This window comes from Rhinolophus sinicus, linkage group LG16 (genome assembly GCF_036562045.2).
Source record: "Rhinolophus sinicus isolate RSC01 linkage group LG16, ASM3656204v1, whole genome shotgun sequence".
Lineage (NCBI taxonomy): Eukaryota > Metazoa > Chordata > Mammalia > Chiroptera > Rhinolophidae > Rhinolophus > Rhinolophus sinicus.
In genome coordinates this window covers 28,835,634-28,857,862 of record NC_133765.1, presented here as the reverse complement: position 1 = coordinate 28,857,862, position 22,229 = coordinate 28,835,634, and the positions used below count along the sequence as shown (strand labels likewise).

Sequence of the window (22,229 nt, the reverse complement as noted above, 5' to 3'; positions counted from 1 at the left end):
CATGTGGTCAAGATGGCAGAGTAGGAATAAACTGTGCCTGCCTCCTTTCACGACCACATCAAAGCCACAGCTAAATTACAGAGCAATCACCCTCAAGAACCACCTGAAGTCTAGCCTAACAGAAATCCTATAACTGAGGATACACAGAAGAAGCCACAGGAAAACTGGCAGGAGGAGCAGAGATGCCAAATGAGCAGGTCCCACACACACGTGTGGTGGTTAAAAGTTGAGAGGGATATCTCAGCTGCAGAGGGTCCCCCTGAGGAACGAAGGGATCCCATCCCCACACAGCTCCTCAGCCCTGGGCATCAGTGCTGGAAAAAGGAGTCCCCGTAACATCTGGCTGTGAAAACCAGCAGAGATTGTGGAGATTGTGTCTGGAGGGCTGCTAGAGTCCCAGGCATTCCTCTTAAAGGGAATGTGCATGGACTTACTCTTGACAGACACAATCATTCTGAGTTCCAGTGCTGAGGCAGCAGCTCGAAAAGTGCCAGGGACATACGGAGAGGAACTGAATCAAATAGACTTGCTGGAGGGGCTGGGATTGGAGTTGCTCTCTCCAGGGATGGAAGCACTGGCAGGCACCATGGTTCCTTTGCTGAACCCTATCCCCACCCAGCCGGCAGGCTCAGGTGGGTGCCAAATCTCTGCTGTCCATCAACCTGGCTAACAATGTTCACCCTGCCCTGGGGATTCCCCAAGACCCCACCCCACCCAACTTGAGCGCTGAGATCCAACTTCTTCCAGCAGCTTTCCCACACAAGCAACCTACCTTGACTCATGCTGCAGACTTCCCTAAAATCTCTCAAAAGTCCACAAACCCCAGACAAGCAGTGGCTGACCTCAGCATGCCTTATATCTCTGCTAAGCAGCCCCAAGCCTGGCACAAGTGGTGACCAGTATCAACTTACATTGTCACTCCCATCAGGTGGCCCCAAGCCTGACATTAGCTGCAGCTAGTGTTGGCTTGGAACAAAGCTTCAACCAAGCAGTCAAAGCCCAGCACAAGTGGCAGCTGGCCTCAGCTCACATTGTGGCCCACCAAAGGGTCCCAAGCCTAGAACTAGTGGCCGCTGGCCTTGATTCACAGCATAGCCTCTCCCAAGTGCCACCAAGCTCAGCACAAGCAACAACCAACCACAAATCATTTTGTAGCATCCACCAGGCAGCCCCCAGCTGTCTGGTATTGGCCGGCACCCAAGCCCTTCCTAAGAGGCTCCAGAATCAACACACCCGGTGACAAACTTCAGACCACACCAGAATGCCACCCAACCAGTTCCACGAATGACACACCCGCAAGACGACTTGGTTGACACCAGAGACCTGCTAAAGCGACTTCAGCTCCATGGAATCAGCCCCTGCATAGCTTGTCCACTGTAGTCATGGTCAGCCCTCAGAGGTAGTAAGCATGAAAGTCAACCCCACCCACTGACATGCCAACAGCAAGCAAGGCTCAACTACGACAGGCTGCACACACAACCCACACAAGGGACAAGCCTGGAGCCACCAGTTCCAGTGAACAGGGAGACTGTGTCACTGGGCCTCACAGGATATCTACAACATAAGGCCACTCTGCCAAGACTGGGAGATGGAGCAGATCCGCCTAGTATATAGACACAAACACAGGGAGGCAGCCAAAATGAGGAGACAAAGAAACATGTCTGAAATGAAAAGACAGGACAAAACTCCAGAAAAAAGAACTAAATGATGTGGAGATAAGCAATCTACCAGATGCAGAGTTCAAAACACTGGTTATAAGATACACAATGAACTTAGGGGAAGAACAGATGAACTCAGTGAGAACTTCAACAAAGAAATAGAAACCATAAAAAAGAACTGGTCAGAAGAATACAATTCTCTTGCTTGGAAGAATAAATAACTGAAATGAAAATTACATTAGAGGGAATCAACAGCATATTAGAGGAAGCAGAGGATCAAATCAGCAATCTGGAAAACAAGGTAGCTGAAAACACCACCCAATCAGAATAGCAATAAAGGAAAAAATACTTTTAAAAAATGAGGATAGTTTAAGGGATCTCTGGGACAACATCACACATAACAACATTTGCATCACAGGGGTACCAGAAAAAGAGAGAGAGCACAGGATTGAAAACCTATTTGAAGAAATAATGACTGAAAACTTCCCTAACATGGTGAAAGAGATAGACCTATAAGTCAAGGAAGCACAGATAGTCCCAAATAAGATGAACCCCAAAAGAGTAAAAGGAAGGAAATAATAAAGATTAGAGTGGAAATAATGAAATGGAATGTAAAAAAAAGAAAAGAAAAGAAAAGAAAAGATCAATGAAACCAAGAGCTGGTTCTTTGAAAAGATAAAACAAAATTGACAAACCTTTAACAAGAGTCATCAAGAAAAAAGCAGGAGGGCCCAAATAAATACAATCAGAAATGAAATAGGATAAGTGACAACCAACACAGAATAATAAAGAGGATTATAAGGAAAAACTACAAAAAACTATATGCCAACAAAATGGATAACCTGGAAAAAATGGATAAATTCTTAGATACACACAATAACCCAAGACTGAATCAGGAAGAAACAGAAAATCTGAACAGATGGATTACTATTAACGAAATCAAATCAGTAATCAAAAAACTCCCAACAAACAAAATCCTGGACCAGATGGCTTCACAGGTGAATTTTACCAAATATTTAAAGACAGTCTCAAACTATTTTAAAAAACTGAAGCGGAGGGAAGGCTCCCAAGCTTATTTTACAAGGCCAGCATTACCCTGATTACAAACCAAACAAAGACAATACAAAAGAACAAAATTATAGGCCAATATCCTTGATGAACATAGATGTAAAAATCCTCAACAAAATATTAACAAACTGAATTCAGCAATACATTCAAAGGTCATATACCATGATCAGTGTGATTTATTCCTGGGATGCAAGGCTTGTTCAATATCTGCAAGTGAATTAACATGATACGCACACACCACATAAACAAAATGAAGGATAAAAATCATATGATCATATCAATAGATGCAGAAAAAGCATCTGACAAATTCCAACATTCATTTATGATAAAAACTCTCAGCAAAGTGGGGATAGAGGGAACATTCCTCAACATAATAAAGGACATATATGACAAACCCACAGCTAACATGATACTCAATGGTGAAAAGCTGAAAGCATTTTCTTTAAGATCAGGAATAAGACAATGATGTCCACTTTCACCACTTTTATTCAACATAGTATTCAATAAGGCTTAGCCACAGCAATCAGACAAGAAAATAAATAAAAAGCATCCAAATTGGAAAAGAGGACATAAAACTGTCATTTCATTTGCAGATGACATGATACTATATAGAGAGAACCCTAAAGATTCCACCAAAAAACTATTAGAACTCATAAATGAATTCAGTAAAGTAGCAGGATACAAAATTAATATTTGGAAATCAGTTGCATTTTTATACACCAATAACAAACTGTCAGAAAGAGAAATTAAGAAAACAATCCCATTTACAAGTGCATCAAAAAGAATAAAATACCTAGAAATAAATTTAACCAAGTAGGTAAAAGACCTGCATTTGGAAAGCTATAAGACACTGAAGAAATTGAAGAAGATACAAATAAATGGAAGGATATACCATGCTCATGGATAGGAAGAATTAACATCATTAAAATTTCCATACTACCCAAAGCAATCTATAGATTCAATGCAATACAGGAATTAATCAGTAAATAATCAAAATACCAATGGTATTTTTCACAGAACTAGAACAAATAATCCTAAAATTTGATATGGAACTAAAAAAGACCCTGAATAGCCAAAGCAACCTTGAGAAAAAAGAACAAAGTTGGAGATATCACACTACCTTATATCAAACTATACTACAAGGCTATAATAATCAAAACAGCATGGTACTGGGGGGGAAAAGACACAACAGAACAGAATAGAGCACCCAGAAATAAACCCATGCCTATATGGTCACTTAATCTATGACAAAGGAGGCAAGAATACATAGTGGGGTAAAAACAAACTCTTCAATAAATGATGTTGGGAAAACTGGACAGATACATGCAAAAGAATGAAATTGGATCACTTTCCTATATCATATATAAGAGTAAACTCAAAATGGAATAAAGACTTAAATATAAGACCTGAAACCATAAAACTCCTAAAAGAAAACATAGGCAGTTAACTCTCCGATGTTGCTCTTAGTAATATTTTTTCTGATATGTCTCCTCAGGCAAGGGAAACAAAGAGAAAACAAATAAGACTACATCAAACTAAGAAGTTTTTGCACAGTGAAGGAAACCATCAACAAACAAAAAGACAACCTACTGAATGGAAGAATATATTTGCCAATGATACATCTGATAAGGGGTTAATAACCAAAATATATAAGGAACTCATACAAACACCAAACAAACAACAACAATAAACAACCACAAACAATCTGATTTAAAAATGGGCAGAGGTCCTGAATAGACATTCCTCCAAAGAGCACATACAAATGGCCAATAGACATATGAAAAGATGTTCAACAACACTAATCATCAGAGAAATGCAAATTAAAACCACAATGAGATATCGCCTCACTCCTGTCAGAATGACCATCATCAATAAATCAACAAACAAGAGCTGGACAAGTATGTGGAGAAAAGGGAACATTGTGCACTACTGGTGGGATTGCAAACTGGTGCAGCCACTATACAAAACAGAACGGAAGTTCTGCAAAAAATTAAAAATAGAACTATCTTATGACCCAGCAATCCCACTTCTGAGTATTTACCCAAAAAAATCCAAAACACTAATCCAAAAAGATATGTGCACCCCTATGTTCACTGCAGCGCTATTTACAATGGCCAAAATACAGAAGCAACCTAAGTACCCATCAATGGATGCATGGATAAAGAAGATGTGGTACATATACACAATGGAATATTACTCATCCATAAAAAAGAATAAAATCTTGCCATTTGCGACAACATAGATGGACCGAGAGGGTACTGTGCTAAGTGAAATAAGTCAGACAGAGAAAGACAAATACCATGTGATTGCATTTATATGTGGAATCTAAAAAACAAAATAAACAAATAATCAAACAGAAACAAACTCATAGATGCAGAGAACAAACTGATGATTGCTAGAGGGGAGGGGAGTTGGGGGGCTGAATGAAAAAAGGTGAAGGGATTAAGAAGAACTAACTGGTAGTTACAAAATAGTCACGGGGATATAAAGCACAACATTGGGAATATAGTCAATAATATTGTAATAAGTATGTATGGTGGTAGGTGGGTACCAGACTTACCAGGGTGATCACTTAGTAATTTATATAAATGTCTAACCACTATGCTGCACACCTGAAACTAATATAATATTGTATGTCAACTGTAATTGAAAAATAAGGAAGTTAAAATAAATAATAATGACAGTTGTATATTTGACATGGAAATGCATTCCACGTATAATATCTAAAAATAGCTTGCTACAAAAACAGCACATTGGGGGAAATACACAAACATATATAAATGCATATACGTAATGAAAGAAAAATGTAGACTTGTTTTCCCAAACTAATAATAGCAATTATCTCTCAAAGCTGGGATTAAAGACTTTGTTTGTTTTGCCTTGATTCATCTATGTTTTCCAAATTTTTTCTAATATACAATGTATATTCATTACTCATGCAATGAATATTTTAAGCACACATTATGCTCCCATATGGGACAGCCAAAAGATCTCAAATACATTATTGATGAATCATCAGTCACTGGCTGCGTACCAGGTCCTGGGCACACATGTTTTTATTTAATCCTTTCCATGGCCCTACGACAGACAGACTGTTCTCATTTTACAGAAGAGCAAACTGAGGCTTGGAGGGAATGGGTCACTTGCTTGAGGTCACCAAACTTGAAAGAGGCAGATCCAGGCTTTGCACTCAATTTGTCTGGCAGAATAGGTGTGGTTTTGTTTTACATTTGTTCACGGACATACTGCCTCGCTTTGGGTGATCCCATTAGACTGGCAGATTAAGAAAACCTAGATCGAAGCTGCACATTAAAAAAGTACATTGATGAGAAATAATGATCAAAAATTGCAGCCAAACATGGGCTCCTGAACCACCTGTTTAAAGATGAGTTACCTTGAAAACATGATGCTAAGTGAAAGAGGCCTGACACAAAGGCCTGACACACTGTATGATTCCCTTTATATGAAACACTCAGAGACCCAAATCCATAGCGATGGAAAGTAGACCAGTGGTTGCCTGGGGCTGGGGAAGGGTAGGGGGAGTCACTGCTAATAGGCTGAGTTTCTTTGGCGTGGATGAAAATGTTCTAAAATTAGATTGTGCTGATGGTTGCACAACCCTGTGATTACACTACAAAACTACTGAGTACACGTGAAATGGGTGAAATATGTGGTATGTAAGATATATCTGAATAAAACCATTAAAAACATAAATTACATGTATAAGCATGACAATCACAACAGTCAATGGTAATTAAGCATTTAGTGTGTCCTGGGCTCTGTGCTCAGCTCTACCCTTGATAGGCTCACATAACCTTCTCGTCATTCCTATCAGGCAAGACAATTGGATCCCCATTCTAGAGATGGGAACACTGAGACCTGCCCAAGATCACACAGATAGGAAGAGGTATATAAGCTAGAAATCATCATAGACCGAGTTTCTCTAATGAAGACTTTCCAGCAAATGGCATCCATGTACATGAACTCTCACAGGTGTGCACACACCTTTCGTCCTGCCTGATTGAAAGCAGAGGCATTAGGAAGGCAATCTCCCACCTCCGGTACCCTTTTCAGCACCCAAATTCCCAGAGCCAAGAGCTTAGCCCTAGCTGAGCTCCATGTACCCTCAGCTCCAGCTGCCAGGGCTAACCCTGGGTCCCTACCTGTTATATGTGTGCCCGAGTCACACACCCAGGCCCTGTCTGTTCTATGGGAAGGAGGGTTCCTGGAAAGGAAACTTGTCCAGTTGCCCTGCTCCGTACTCAGCTCTTTCACCAGCCCCCCATGAGGTCACAGTTGCCATGGAGATGAGGGACAGAGACACTGCTGCTTCTGTGCCTGTCCTCGTTACCTTTGGTTTAGATTTCGACCTGAGATTGGAAGTGCACACTCTTCCACCAGGCTGGTAGAAGTTAAATCAGTCCAATCTTTAGTATCTGTGTGTGTGTGTGTGTGGGGGGGGAGGTGGCTTGTCACTTTGTATCAAAAGCTTAAACAAAAAAGTTATATGTCTGCCTGCACTGCCCCACAGGGAGCCACCAGCCACATGTGGCCACCAAGCCCTTGAAAGGTGACCAGTACAAGCTGAGATGTGTCAGAGTGTAAAATGCACACCAGCTTCCAAAGACTTAATACGAAAAGAATGGAAATTGTCTCAGTAATTTTTATATTGATTATATGTTGAATAATATTTTAGATATAATGTGTTAAATAAAATGCTATTAAAATTAATTTCACTTGTTTCTTTTTAAAGCACCTACTAGAACATTTAAAATTACCTTCCTTACATTACTCCTAGAAAGTTTAGAATGATTCCACCTCTCGTTATAGTTGTAGTGGACACTAGTGGTATATGTATGTGCTCTGACCCAGCAACTTACTCCCTGGAACGAATACTGAGGAATTGAGACAAAGGAAAACCGATAAGAGTCATGTTCATTGTCTGTTTAGAACAGTAAAAAGTTGGGGAAATGCTTAGCCACAGGACTGATTAAGTCCCGGTATATCCTGAAGACAGACTACTACACAGCTTTTAAAAATATTTTTTAAATACAGAGGGTGCCAAAAAAATGTATACACATTTTAAGAAAGGAAAAAAAATATATTAAAATTGTAATACTCAATATATACCAATAACAAAAGATGAGTACAAGTCACATTTGATGTCTGCAATGACAAGAGGTGCTCGAAGTGGTTCCCATCAGCGTCCAGACACTTCTGATGACAGCGAACTACAGCTTGAGCAACGCTGACCAAAGTGTCCACTTGTATACACTGTTTTGGCACCCCCCAGTGTTGTGGGAAACAGAAAATTGTTCATGGTCTATGATTACGTGGAAAATCAACGGGCTACAAGATCTCATTTATATGAAAGTTCATATTGATACACAAAAATATAGGAACGGGGGGAGTCAAAGCAGTAAACAGCCAAAGACACAGCTGGAAGGAGCAAGGGTGGCTGGGAACTTGCTCCCGCTCTCCCCGTGGGCTCCTGAGGGTCCTCTCCAGGATGTAGGCCCTGGGACACCAAGTGGTATCACTGGAAAGGACTCAGTGGCTTCCAGGGCCCCCAAGCCCTCCTACTTGCCATGTCCCCACAGAATGGCCAGGACTCATCCCAGACATCGGCCAAAGTCTCAGAACCCAGAGGTGAGCCAGGCCAGGCAGAAAGGTGAGCTAACATCGCTGCCGAGACCTGTGGGTTCCATCCCCAGCTTCACGTCCCAGGGCTGCTGCCTCCTCCGCCCTCATGAAGCTGCTCACCCGACAAAAAACAATCAAAGTCACACACACGGTGCAATCACCGAAAGCTGGGAACACCCAGATGTCCACCGACTGGTGAATGGATGAACAAAACGTGGTCCATCCATGCAATGGGATACGATGCCACCATCAAAAGGAACGAAGTCCTGACACACGCTACAACATGGATGGACACTGAAAACATGATGCTAAGGAAAAGAAGCCAGTCACAAAAGGCCACCATTGGATGCTTTCTGTATATGAGATGCCCAGAAGGAACACATCCATAGAGACAGAAAGTGGATTAGGGGTTGCCAGGGGCTGTGGATGTTGGCGTCAGAATGACTGCTAATGGGCATAATATTTCTTTTGGGGGTGATGATGTTCTGTAATTATTGGTGATATCTGCACAACAGTGCAAATGCACTTAATGCCACCGACATACACACTAAAATGGTTAAGATGGTACATTTTCTGTTCTGTGAATTTCGCCTCAATTAAAAAAAAAATCACACACGCACATGGCACTGAACCAGGCAGGAGGAGCATGATACACGGCAGTGATTATTAGGCCCCTAAAGCAATAATCTCCTGGTACCTGCTAGGCTCTTGGCTGGCTCCAGGCTCAGGAGGGAAAAGACAACTTGCTGTGTGCCGCCTGGAGCTACAGCCAAAGCAATGACTAATCATGGGCCTTGAGAGGGAGGGGAGGGATGGAGGGACCCACACTCGAAAGCCTGACACCGGAGCTGGATGCCCAGCTTCTCTCCTTCACCTGCCTCTCCGCTGGACGCCATGGGCCCAATGGGTACACATTCCAGACCACGCCTGGCTGCTGAGGTTATAAAATAAACCAAAGAAACACTTGGGTGCACTTGGCCTTGAGAAGGAAGTTACCAAACCCAATTCTATTTTCCTAAACAAAAACAGCAATGAGATGATTGATTGCTGGCTTTTACCCAGCACCTTCAAACCCTTTTCATGCTCCTGCCAGCATGGGGTCGGTATTTATTCTAACCTCAAGTACTGAGGGTATCTGTGGGTGTTTTCTATCCAGAATGAAACCCCCACATCTCAGGACTGGAGGGGATGCTGGGACAGAATGAAGTGACATGACTTAGAAAATATCCTCCTCTCGTGAGCAATGAGACAACTCGGAAAGCTGTCAGAGTGGGTGCACGTGACTCAGAGGTCACAAAGCCTGTGCTGTGCTCATCGACACTCACTTTCCAGCAGCTATGCTCTGTTCTTCGCCATTTGCCTTACAGCGGGAATAATAACTGCCATGTGTTAGCATTTACTCAGAGGCAGGAACTAAGCCAAATGCCTGGCAGACATCATCTTCTTCTGTCCTCAGAATAGCGTCTGCTTTTCAGGGTGGTTATCACGCCCATTTTACACATAGGAAACTGAGTCTCAGCGAGGTTAAGTCACTTGCTGAAGGTCACACAGCCAAGAGCGGCAGAACTGGGATTAGAACCCGGGTCTGTGACTCCAGAATCTGTTCTCATAACCACTTGCTATGCTATATGCCAAGATGGAGAAGTGACTGGGATAATGAATACATATCATTTATGGAACTAAAGGGACAAAAATGTCTCCATTTTAACAAAAAGACTAAAATGAGGGAGGGGGAAAAAAGCAACAGAGAATCAGTAGAGATTTGGAGAGTGGGCGTCTTTCAGAGCATCTAAGAAACTGGTTTTCACATCCTTCCAGAACTGTCTTCAGCTCCAGATTTATTCTGAGGCTAAACCAAGTGAAGACAGGCTTCCTGAAAGTACGAGGGCTTCTTATGGAAGGACATTTAGGTAAAGAACTCCAGTTTCTGCTACATGGAGCTAACACAGACTCTCTATTCCACCACAAACACATGAAACCCCGGATAAAATAAGAAAAATATTTAAATACTCCACTAAGCTTGAAAGGAAGGGAAACTCCTAGACGCCAGAAGCAAGGAGTGAACTCAGTCCCAGCAGTGTGAGAATGCCAGATGCTGCTGAGGTGGTCCTGGTGTATCAGAATGGTACAGGTTCTAGCAGCTAAGGGTGGGGCTTCCAACTCAGACTGACAGACGTGGCTTTGGAACTATATGAGTTAGAAGTGAGACTCTTAACAAAAGCTAGGGCACAACAAACTGCTTCTCCATGTAAGATGGGCTAGCAAAAATGTCCCCCACTGGCCCAGAGAGTCGTCAAGGAAGCTGCCTGTGCTGAGCAGGAGGCAGGGTGCAAAGGAGAGAGGTAAGCCTCTGTGAGGAATGAAAACTTCCAGCCTCTGCCACGTGCAGGTGGAAAATTCAAACCTTTGTAGCACAGGAAAGCCAAATTGAGAATTAATGCAGAAAGTTTTTCCAAACCAGTGAAAGGCCTAAGGCACCTAGCACAATTACTGCAAAGCACCCTGCAATGCACTTCTGTAACCCAGGGGAGGTACATTGGGTAAGCCCATCTCCACTTGGTTTGGCCTCAGTATAAATCTGGAGCTGAAGATCGTTCTGGAAGGATGTGAAAACCAGGAGGAGACAGCCCAGTTGAAGATGAGCTCATAATCAAAAGCCAAACCACACAAGCAAATGACCCACCATATGGGAGAATCAGCAGACACAATTAACAAAAGGAATGCCAACCCAAGAAGGTGAAACAGAAGAGACTATATAGCATAGTAAGCTTTAAATTATTTCAAATAGTGAAAGAGCAGTACCCTATGACAAAATAATGAATTTGAAAACCATATAGAAGTTACACAATGTTTTAAAAAGTCATCGGAATTAAAAATCTTAATAGTCAGGTTAAGGCATCAAAGTTGTAATAGTTAAAGAGAGAATTAGTGAACTGGAAGGCAGATCTAAGGAAATGACCCAGAACACAGTACAGAGTAATGAAAAGATAGAAAATGTGAAAGAAAGGTAAAGAGGCATTCAGGACAGAATGACATGGTCTACATATTTCTAATAAGAATCACTGAGGAAGAAGACAAAGAGAAAGGAGAAAGATAATATTTTCATGATGGAAGACATGAAAATATAACAATATAAGCCATTCCCAGGCAAGAAAAGTAAAATAAATCCACATCTAGACATAGTACAGTAAAAAACAACAAAAATTTAAAGGAGGCAAAAAAAAAAGAAAAAAGGCAGATTTCTACAAAGAAATACTAGACAAAAAGGCTGACTTCTCAAGAGCAACAAGAGACCATAACGTGCTGAGAGAAAATAATGCAGCAACCTCAAATTTTATAGCTGGCCAAATGATTGTTTGTGTATGCTGGCAAAATAAAGATATTTTCAAAGCTGACAACACTCAGAGACTCATCGAAAAACCTATGGAAAGGTATACTATGTAAGAAGAAAACTAAATCTATAAGGAAGAATGGTTGCAGTAAATTAATAGGGTCTGCACAAAACAATAATAAAACCAACACATACGTCTTAACAGTAAAGAAAAAATACTACAGAGGACAAAAAATAATGAATTTAGGCACGTGAAAGATGACAGATGTCAAAAACGGAATGCATTAGGGAAGCAAGTTCTAGAATGCCCTTAAAAAAGGAGAAATGTAGCCTGCTTCTGAAAGGTTTGTAATCAAAATGATTCATACCTGCCAAAAACTATTGAACACTGACGTGTCAAAAGCTTTACTTACATTCTCATTTGAGTCTAACAGCCCTGTGACAGATTCCCATTTTACAGATGAGGAAACAGACCTAGAGGCAAAGTTACTTTGCCTAGACAGGGAAAAGCCGTGCTACTAGGATTCAAACCCACGCCTACCTGCTAGGTAAGGCCTTGGCAATGGGAGGCCAGTGTGTGCCCATGTGCATCTCTGAGGTCTCAGGGATGCAGGTGAGGACAAGCCAAGAGAACCCCTTAGAACGACCAGGCAGGTGAGGCCTGCGAGGTGTGGGATGCTCACTTGGGGTTCTTTGATCACGGAGTCCCTCGCATGGGTGCTCAGGAGGAAGGAAGGGAACCCCCTTCTAACCTCAGTGCACAGGAAGTCATTCGCTGGAGTCACTTTCTCTTCCATCACTGTCCACGCCATGCCAACAGTGCTGATGCCACTTGCCCTCCTTCCAGGAGGTACTTGGGCCTTGAGACCTGACTGTTCCTTCTCATCTCCCAGGGAGCTGTGCCCAGAACGGAAGACCCACTTCTGACAGCCTGCCTATCCACAAAGGTCACACTGCTGGGACAACAAAGGGCCTTCTTGTCCTAGTGCTTCAAAGTGGCTGCCACCATCAACAGAAATCACCCACTCGACCTTCTGGCTTTATGAATTAATAATACAGTTGAATCAGGAGACAGGATGGCTGGCAGGACCAGGGTGCCGGGCTCTTCCCTGTCACCTTGCCCAGTGCCACCAGCAGAAGGAGGCCCTGCCTTATCTTCCCAGAGCAGTGAGTACTTATGAACACAAAATGCCTCATTCCCTCAGCTTGAGATAATAGCTACTAAAGGTCTCTGCAAAAGTAAAAGCATCTTATCAACACTCAAAGTATTCTGTCCTTATGATTGGGCCGTATGGTGTATCTGGGCGTTGATTAAATTTGTGCTGCATTCTGGGGGCCATTAACTCACAAAAAAATATCCTGCCAGCATAGGGGGTGGGAAAGGCAAGAAAGAAAGACGCATAAGGGATCTAATTACTACTAATCGTGGAGCTAGGAAGTCTTAGAGTGGATTGCCAATTGCTTCCACACTGAGAAAACACAAATTCTTCTTCTGAAACAGACATGAGCCTCTTCCTCCCATCGCCCCTCTCATGGCCCACCACTGAGCTTGCCCTCCTCAGGGAGAGCCCACAATTCCAGAACATTCCATACCATCCAGAAATAATCCCTTCTGCCCGGAGATCTAATTCTCCCCTTTCCAACTTAATAACCAAGTATGTGGAACACTGTTAATGAGGGCATGGAGCAGCAGTGTCGCTTCTCTCAGACGTACAGACTCGTAGACTCTTACAGTCTCAGTCTATACCGCATGGGGTTTATGTCAAGTTGGAGAGGCAGTTTCTCCTTGCACTTGAAAATCAGGCAATATTGAAAAAGAGGCAACCACTAATAGGCCTGGTCTTGAATTCAGGGTCCACACGCAGCATCTAAGCGACTTTGATCTGTCACTTCACATGTCTGAGTCTCAGTTTCCTCATCTGTAAAATGGCAACAACAATCCCCCCCTCCTTGGGCTGTACCGAGGATTGGAAGATGATTGACATGCAGTGTTCAAGAAAAATAGCTGCTGGCTTACTCATAGCTGGCCGGAGGGATCACAGACCATCTGGTCAATCACTACATTTTCAAACGGGGTGGAATGAACATATCAGAGGGTGGTGGCCTGGACCACGTGTCTCAGCAAGGCGGCTCAGGGCAAACCCAAGGCACATGGGCCTCCAGGCCCTGCTCCACAGCTACTGCTAACGGTGAGATGACCGGGCCCAGCTAACAGAACACAAAATACCAGCGTGAGCCCGAGAAGGGTGCTTTGCGGTGCCCAGGAATGAAATTCACTTGCTCCCCAGCCTTTTCCAAAGCGTCCCAAAGCAGCCTGCACATGTCCACTCTGTGAGCACCCAGGGAGGTGGGCAAGGGAAGTCTGGGTATTCCGACCTTACCAAGGTAGAGAGGACTCTGCAGGGCTGTGGCCACTGGGGACCCCCGCCTGTGATCTTGACCACTGTGCCCAGGACACTAGACCATCCCCCAACCCCGAGGGCCTGCCCCGAGCTCAGCTTGTGGGGACTGGTCCCCCGGGGGCCTCACACACATGATTGTTTTTTCCTACCAGGGAGCCATGATTTTTCATGTTTCTATTTAAAACAAAAATTAAGTGCTTTTATTACTACTTTCTTATTGATGTATGATGTGCACGCAGTGAAATACATTTTCACTGCTCTGAGGACCTGATGAGTGCCCTCATGGTCCTCGTGGTCCACTCCACCCCAGAGCCATACAGACACCATCCTGTACCCTAGTTCATGGGGTGTAGAGACTCCCCCAGGATCCCGAGTTGGAAGCCACTGTCCACCCGGGAGGAAATGGAAAGGGAGCCGGGTAGGTTTTGTTGGCCGTTTAGCTTACTGTGCCTCGGTGACTGGCCAGCCTGTCCTTACCCCTCGAGCCCCCGAGCATTTGGACGGTAGGGGAGGCACCTGCCCAATGGGGGGTCCAGTGCCTAGAGCACTGTGGACGTGTGGTACATGGTGAATGGGGTGCAGCGGTGGTCCGGGGCATGTGAAGACTATAACCCAGGAGTATTGCCCAGCGGTGAGAATCCGATGGAAAACGGGGTACCCGCACCACCCCGCCAGGCCCCACAGGCCACCCACAACTCTGCCTCCATCCGCAAATGATGAGGTCTGGGGAACAGACCAAAAAGAGACTCAGCCTATGGCCTTGGGCAGGTCGCATCGTCTCTTGTGCCTCAATGTCCTCCTCCATAAAGTAGAAATAAAGTGTTCCTGGGAGAGTCTGTAAGCGACTAGGCATAAAGTGTGTGGCTCAGCCCAGCACTTGGCAGAGGACAGGCACCTGGTAAACACTAGCTGTTACCATCACAAAGTCTGAACCCCAGATCTGGGAGATTGCTTTTCCTTCTTCCTTCTGGCAGCTTCTTGGCATCTACATAGACATGCTCGTGGAGATGTTTTGGAGCCTGAAGGAAAAAATAGACCCTCCACCTTTCCCAGAATCCTCCTTATTATTTCCTTTCCAAGTCCAGGAGCAGGCACGGATTAGGGGGGATGGGAAGTGGGGTCAGCTCAAGGTGGTGAAGGGGAACAGACTTGAGTGAGTGGTTCCTCAGGAGCCTGTCTTCCTGTCCAGGGACCATTTCACACCTCGGGGGGACACACCCTGGGCCTGACTCCATGTTCCTGCCAGGGAGGGAGTGTCAGAAAGGCCAGCTCCCCACTCAAACACACAAGCAGGATGGCTTCGCTTGGGTTTTTAACATGAATTTTGACAATTGAGGTAGTCAGCTTTCTTGGCTGAGGCGATGTTTGGGAATACTTGTTTATGTTTTAAATCAATCAATGAGGCTCTATCAGGCAAGGGAGGTGGGTGAGCTAGGACTCAGGCCTATTTTGGGTAGAGATGGCTCAGTGCTGAAGCCAATGGGATGCATGGCCTGAGGAGGCAACCAGAGAAGCCGGGAGGGACAGCGTGGCCAAGGCCGGCTAGTTGGGGGGCCACTAGATTTTCTACGGGACACATGTTCCTGGGCAATACTCCTTGGGTTATAAAGTCCCCAGGGTTGTCACCCCTTTAATATGAGTCTCGTGTGTTATCACTGAGGACCACACACTGTGCGCAAGGTGAAAAGACACATTCATCCCCATGTCTCAGGAAGCTCCTAGTTATGAGGGGGTGTCAGGTGACAAAGCCAACAATTACAACAGGGTGTGATGTGTGCTGTTATGGGAGGGAATGAGGAGGTTGTGGAATCCCGAAGACGGGCATTTCATCCACAAAGGAGGCATGGAGAGTAGGCAAGGATGGCTTTCTGGAAGGGGGTAACAGTAGCTCTGCTGAGTCCTGAAGGATAAAGGGCGTGAGCTTCGTAAAAATGCAGAGCTAAGATGAAATGTTTGCAACCTTCACCCGGGTGGTGGTTGCTGAGGCATTCCCGTATATAAACACTGAATTGTACATGCTAAAATGAAGAGAGTGCTTCAGGCAGAGGGTACGGTTTGTGCAAAGGCCTGCAGGCGAGAAAAATATATGGGCAGGCTTTTCCTACCCCTTCTGGGTTCCTAGAAATCTGACAGGCAACTAAACCCAGTGAAAGCACAGTGGTGTCAGGACCGCTGCCTCAGGGATCCTGTGATTCCCCAAACCTCTACTTATAAGCTGTGGGACTGCAGGCAAGTTGCTTTACCCCTCTGAGCCTCAGTTTCCTTATCTGTAAAACAACCATAGGGCCACTTTCCCTGGAGGGTTATCGTGAAGATTCCACCAGAGTGCGTGCAAAGTGCTCAGCACTTTCACCCTCAAGCAATGATGTCGACCACACCATCCTATGCTCACCCTTCTCATTTTTTCCAGATGGGTAAAGGGACCAGGTTGATTCTTCAAATCCAGGACCATCCTGGTGCTCAGAGAGGCTGGGGGAGCCTAGCAACCTAGGATCAGATGGGGACACTGATGCTGACAGAGGTAAAATGACGTGCTTAAGATCGTGCAGCTAGGAAGAACTGAGACCAAGATTTAACTCTCAGCTGTGGCTCAGAGTGACCGGGACATACAAATGTGTTTAAAGCATAGCTAATAAAACTAAACACTTGCCCAAAGCCACAAACCTAGAAAGACCCCTTAAATCAGGCTCCTGCCCAAACCTGAGTCCCGATTATGGCTGTGTCCTCATCTCATACAATTCTTGTTTATTGTTCTCAACTTCTTCCTGCCACAGGACCTTTGCATTTGCCGTTCCCTCTGCCCAAAATGGACCTTCCACTGATCTTTATGTGGCTGGCTCCTCCTTATTTGGGTTTCTGTCCCATTATCACCTCCTCAGAGAGGCCCTCCTGGCCTACCCTAAAGAAATGTTTCCCTGCCCCCCCTCCACCCCTCCAGACCTCACGTCCCTATTTTGTTCACAGAGTTTAATATCAATGGGTTGATTTGATTATATGTGTGTCTCCCCTCAGGAACATCAGCCTCTCTGGGTCAGCTCTAAATCCCCAGTCCCTGGTAGATAAATACTGGCTGAACAGATAAAAGTGCCTAAACTGTGCCTGCCCCTTTCAGAGGACTAGAGGGAACTTCCCACATATTTACAGTATGGAGAACTGAAGGGGTTCATCTTCCCCTCAGACCTCAGAACCCCTTCCTCCTTTGGGAAGTGAAATTTGAGTTCTGGCCAGCAAGAAAAGATACCATATCAGCCACATCTAGGAAAGCTTCAGAACAGGAACACAGCATGTCACCTCCTGTCAGGACCAAACCCAGGAAACTGACAAGATTCCCAGCATGCTCTGCGGCCCCATCACCTGTGAAACCCACCAGCAGGAATTCCCCCAGACTGCCTGCCTGCCCTTGGGGCAGCCTGAGAGATGGGGGCCAGTGGCCAACCCACCCTTGGCGATGGGGGGGGGGAAGATCCCAGCTATAGAGAACCTCTACCTGTCCAGATACAAGACAGCGAGAGGCAAAGAGGGGGCACTCGAGAAATAATAAAAACGGGGGAAACCCACGAAAGTCAGGGCAAGAAGAATCCTACCTCCTCTCTCACATTAGCCTGGGGTTTGAACTGGACCTTATAAAACTTTTTGAAGAAGTAAAATATTCACACATGATTCAAAATGAAAATATAACTAAGTTTACAGTGAAAAGTTCATTTCCCCTTCACCCCTTCTACCAAATCCCTGAGGATTCATTATTTTTACTGCGTTGTGGGTCCTTCCAGAGTCACTGATGCAAATAAAGCAATTACAAATACATATTCTTATTCCCCCTTTTTTAAACAAAAATATTTCACACTATATATAATGTACCACACCTTTTCCCCCTCCATTTACAGATAATTCTGTATTTGTACACAGGAAGACATACATATATGTATACGTGTATACACACACACACACACACACACACACACACACACACACACACACATTCCAGTTGTTAAGAGAGCTTTCTGTAATTTCCATCCAAGTCTCCCGGAAAGGGGTGTTCAGATTGGGGGTCAGGAGGAGTCATTTTGCAGCCCACGCACGAACAGCTGGTTTCTTACCAGGACCCACTACAGATGCTGATTGTCTGCACTAAGCTCAAAGAAGGTGTCAGGAGCCAGAGCCTTCTTAGAAGTAACATCTGCAGCTGCCGTTTTTTTAACATCTACCAGGTACTAGCAGAACTCCCATTCCAAAGAGAAGGAAACCGAGACTTAGAGAGGTAAAATGACTAGTCCAAGGTCACACAGCCAGGAAGGAAGTGATGCTCACACCCTGTCTGTCCATCTCCAAAGTCAATATCCCCTCACTTGGCCTTCCTCGGTCTTCAGCCCACACTCCTCTTCACAGCTGGTGGCAGAGCCCGGCCCCGGAGGTCAGGGCCCAGGGTCAAGTTCCCTGACTGGCTGGACTTGGGCCGACAGGCGCTTCCGCCAGACAAGTCCCTGCGGTCAGCCCTGCCTGGCTGTACAGTCTCCCCGCCTCCCCCGTGCGCCCCGCCTCTGCGGGTCCAGGGAGTCCCGGCGAGCTCGAGGAAGGTCGTCGGGCTCCTGCAAAGTGCTCTGCGGACGCTGCCTTGCTTAGACCTCCCAGCTACCCAGGGAGGTGGGTCCACCTCAACCCATTTTACAGATGGGAGGACGAAGCCAGAGCCCGGCTCCCACCCATCTTCCGCTGACTTCAAAACTTTCTGCCCCCTGCGCATCGTGAATCCAAACGGCTTTCAGATGCGGGGCGCGCACCAGCTGGGCGTCCCCGGCACTGGCTCTCCCCGGCGCTGACTCTCCCAGTCCCAGCGCGGGCCCTGGGGGAGCTCGGGCCCTGCTTGTTCCCGGGTCTGTAGTCCTCAGGTCTGGGGGTTCCCTGCCAATTCTGAGAGTGCCAATGCTGAGCAGCTGCGGCATTCCTCGCCACAGCCTGCAAAGTGGTCGACAGGCACCCATTTGAAGGACGGGGAGACTGAGGCGCAGAGAGGGCCAGCTACTAGCCCAAGGTCACACAGCACGGCGGAGCGAAGCCGGGCGGGCGGCGGTGGTTTGGGAGCCCCCACGCTAACCGGCGAGCGGTACCCATCCGTGTCCCCGCGTCCGTCCCCCGAGGAATACTCACAGCCGGTCTTGCCCATGAGCTCTCGCACCTCCTCGGACGCGGAGTGGGCAGCGCCCATGGTGCCCGCGGCGGGGGCTCCCGGGGGCGCGTCCCTCGCAGGCCCTGGGTTGGCGTCGGCTGCGTAACGGCCGGTTCTACCTCGGGTCCAACGCGAGTGTGACTCCGGGGACAGGTTTGAGTCGCGGATTCCGCGTGGGGCCGAAGCACGGCCTCTTATAGCACCGGAGGGCGGCGCGCCGCGGTCCTAGCGCGCACCGGCTTCCAGCACTGCGGGGAGTGGGGAGCGCCCCGCCCCGGGGCCGGAAACTGCGGGGTGGGGGTGGGGGGGCTCAAGAAGCGCACCTCCCAGGTCTCTCAGCAGCGGACGTGCACGTCGCGCCTTGCCCCCTCCGCACCCCTGTCGGCTCTGGAAAGACGCAGGTGTGAGCAGAGTTGGGGTGTGAACAGAGGAGGGATCAGACCTCAGGGAGGTTTCCGTGCCCACCCCACCCGGGTTCCATCACATATCCTCCCAGATCTCAGGAGGGACAGTCCCCTGCGACCATGAAGGAGGACAGCGAGCAATAACCAGCTCTATGGTGAACAACAATAAAGGTCATGTAACAATAGTAATCCACCTTGAAGGTGCACCAGGCGCTTTGTTTGGCTTATTGCATGGAACCCCCTCACCCCCCCTCCCCCTCCCAGCACCCTGGTGAGGTGGACACACCCACGTGCTGTCCCGCCCATCTGAGCCTCAGCGTTGGAGCTTGGGCGCAGGGGAGTTCTCAAACTTGAGAAGAGAACTCCACCACCCACGGATTCTGACTCAGGCAGGGCCCAGGAAGCTGCATTTCAGGCAAACTGTCAGATGTCATGCTGGTGGTCCCCAAGTCAGTGAGAGAAGTTCTGTGTTAACATGACTTAAGGGACAGGGTTCTGTAGCCAGGTTGGGTGCCTGGGGCCACCCCTGCCACCTGTCTTACCAGGATTCCTTCTCTTGAAAATGGGGATAACATAGTTAATGAGATGTCCCTCAGAAGGGCATGGCAGGGGACCCAGCACAAGGTGGTCTCTGTGGAATCATGTCCACTTTGCAAGTGAGGCACTGATTTTCAGAGAGGTCACACATTGAGAGCAGAAACTCAAAAGTCAAGACTTTCCAGTTCTCAAGGCCAGGTCATCGTGCTGCTTGGTGACACAGCCGTCAATGATTCCTATGTAGTCAGTGTCTGTGCCGGGCGTGAGCCTCGGCATAGGGCTCAGGGGGATCAAGGGTCCTTCAGTGCTCACAGAGACTTGAGTGGGCCCCCCTACATCAGCTGCACAAGGCACTGGGGAGGGGGTCCCATAGTGCAGACCACAGAACTCAACCAAAAGTCACAGCCCTTCCCAGAGCAGGGGTGCGTTTTAGAGCCACCAGGAGGCTCCAGAAACCTGCCAGCCTAGCAGAATCAGCCCCATTCTGGTTGAAAATCCAGCTGCCCATTCCACTCTGGTGGGCACTCAGAGAGCTGGGGCCGTGCCTGGAATCTGCATTTTAAAAACACCGTTGGGTGCTGCTAAGACCTAGCTGGGGAAATGTTGTCTGTCAGCTCCAGCTGGTCTGAGTGAACTGGAAAGCAGACCTAGAGACTGCACTTTGGGTCAGAAGGTATCTAGAAACCCAGACTGGCCTTGGGGTCAGAAAGGGGATCCCCAGACCCCTCGGGAATTACCCACAACTGCTGGGAACAATTTTATTCTGACTTAAAATAGCGGTTCCTGGGATTTTATTAAATAATTCAAGGATTCAATGATGGTGCTTTCTACTGGGGAGACAGAAAATGGAGTTCTTGCAACTGCATCGCCTCCCCTTGGCATGGTTGGGGATAAAGGCCTTGGGAAGGTGCTCCAGGACAGTGAGGGGTCACATGGCTTTGCTCCGCCCTTCAGGTGACCAGAGAGGCCCCCTAAGGTATGGGGTGAGGGCATCCCACCTTTACTCCATCACCTGCTATGCGGTCAACTTTATCTCGAGCCCCACTGGCCACTGTCATCTCCCAGACAAGCTGTTCCTTCTGCCTGGGGCTCCCTTCACCTCCCTCTTCCTATGGCCTGGGCTTTCTCTTCAGATCTCAATGTTAATGTCACCCAGAGGCCATCCCAGGGTCCCCATCGCTCTCCTGCATCTGCTGCCAAACAAGCCCCCTTCGCCAGTCAGCCAGTCAGCTGGGAGCTGGAAGAGAGGAAGGCTGGGTTGTGGTAACCTAACCCAGGGAGATTTACTCCTGATGGCAGGGCATGGAGAAACAATCTGGAGCTCCTTGTGGCAGCAGGAAGGTGGAGACTCCAAGGCACAATTTGTGGGTCCGTTCGTTCATTTATTTATTCCCTAAACATTTATGGAAAGCCTGCTGTGTTCAGAGTTCTGGCTGGGTCCTGGAGCCACATCCAGAAATAACCAGGAGCCACACTTTCACTCCTAAGGAACTCCTGGAGGAGTGGGGAGACCCACAAACAGGAGGTGACCATGCAGGGGGGTAAACAGGGCCACAGAGATCTGGAATGTTCAAGCCAGAATGGCCCCTGGGGACTCTATTATCCCTTAAGCTGAATTTTGGGGAGTCCATGATTGTCCCCCACCTGTGGTCCCAAAGGGACAGGCCAAAGGCAAATACTGGGTAGACAGATGTAGCCATGAATTTTGGCGGCCCTGCAGTGGCACCCACCCTCTGCCCGGGCTTTGTCCCCCTTCTCTGGCAATGATGCACACACGCGGTAGGGCTCTCTCCACACAAAGCCTGTTGCTGCCTGTTCTAGGACGTCACGGGTTTAATTCAATCCTACCCATAGCGCTGTTGGCGTCACCAAGGAAGCCTGGAGCTTTGCATGGGGTCTGGCTGGGCTGATTGGATCTGTTGTCTGGAGCTCTGGGCGAGGGGCACCCTGTGTGGTATCTTTATCCTCCCAGCACACAGCACACAGCGTGACTTTCTGAGGATAGGGAACACTTTAGTCACC

General features: G+C 46.9%; 1 protein-coding gene across 2 annotated transcripts in view; it reads right to left on the bottom strand.

Moving 5' to 3' along the window:
* The window catches only part of TESC (tescalcin), a 54,923-nt gene extending 35,409 nt beyond the window's left edge, over positions 1-19,514 (bottom strand). Inside the window, exon 1 of one of the 2 annotated variants that reach the window (XR_002139398.2) lies at positions 19,248-19,514. Coding sequence is in view for 1 of the 2 variants with exons in the window: in XM_019753958.2 (XP_019609517.1) it covers positions 19,248-19,305 (58 nt within the window). In the remaining variant the exon portion in view is untranslated. The remainder of the gene's footprint in view (positions 1-19,247) is intronic. The other variant, XM_019753958.2, reaches the window with a different exon arrangement.
* Between the last annotated feature and the right edge of the window lie 2,715 nt (positions 19,515-22,229).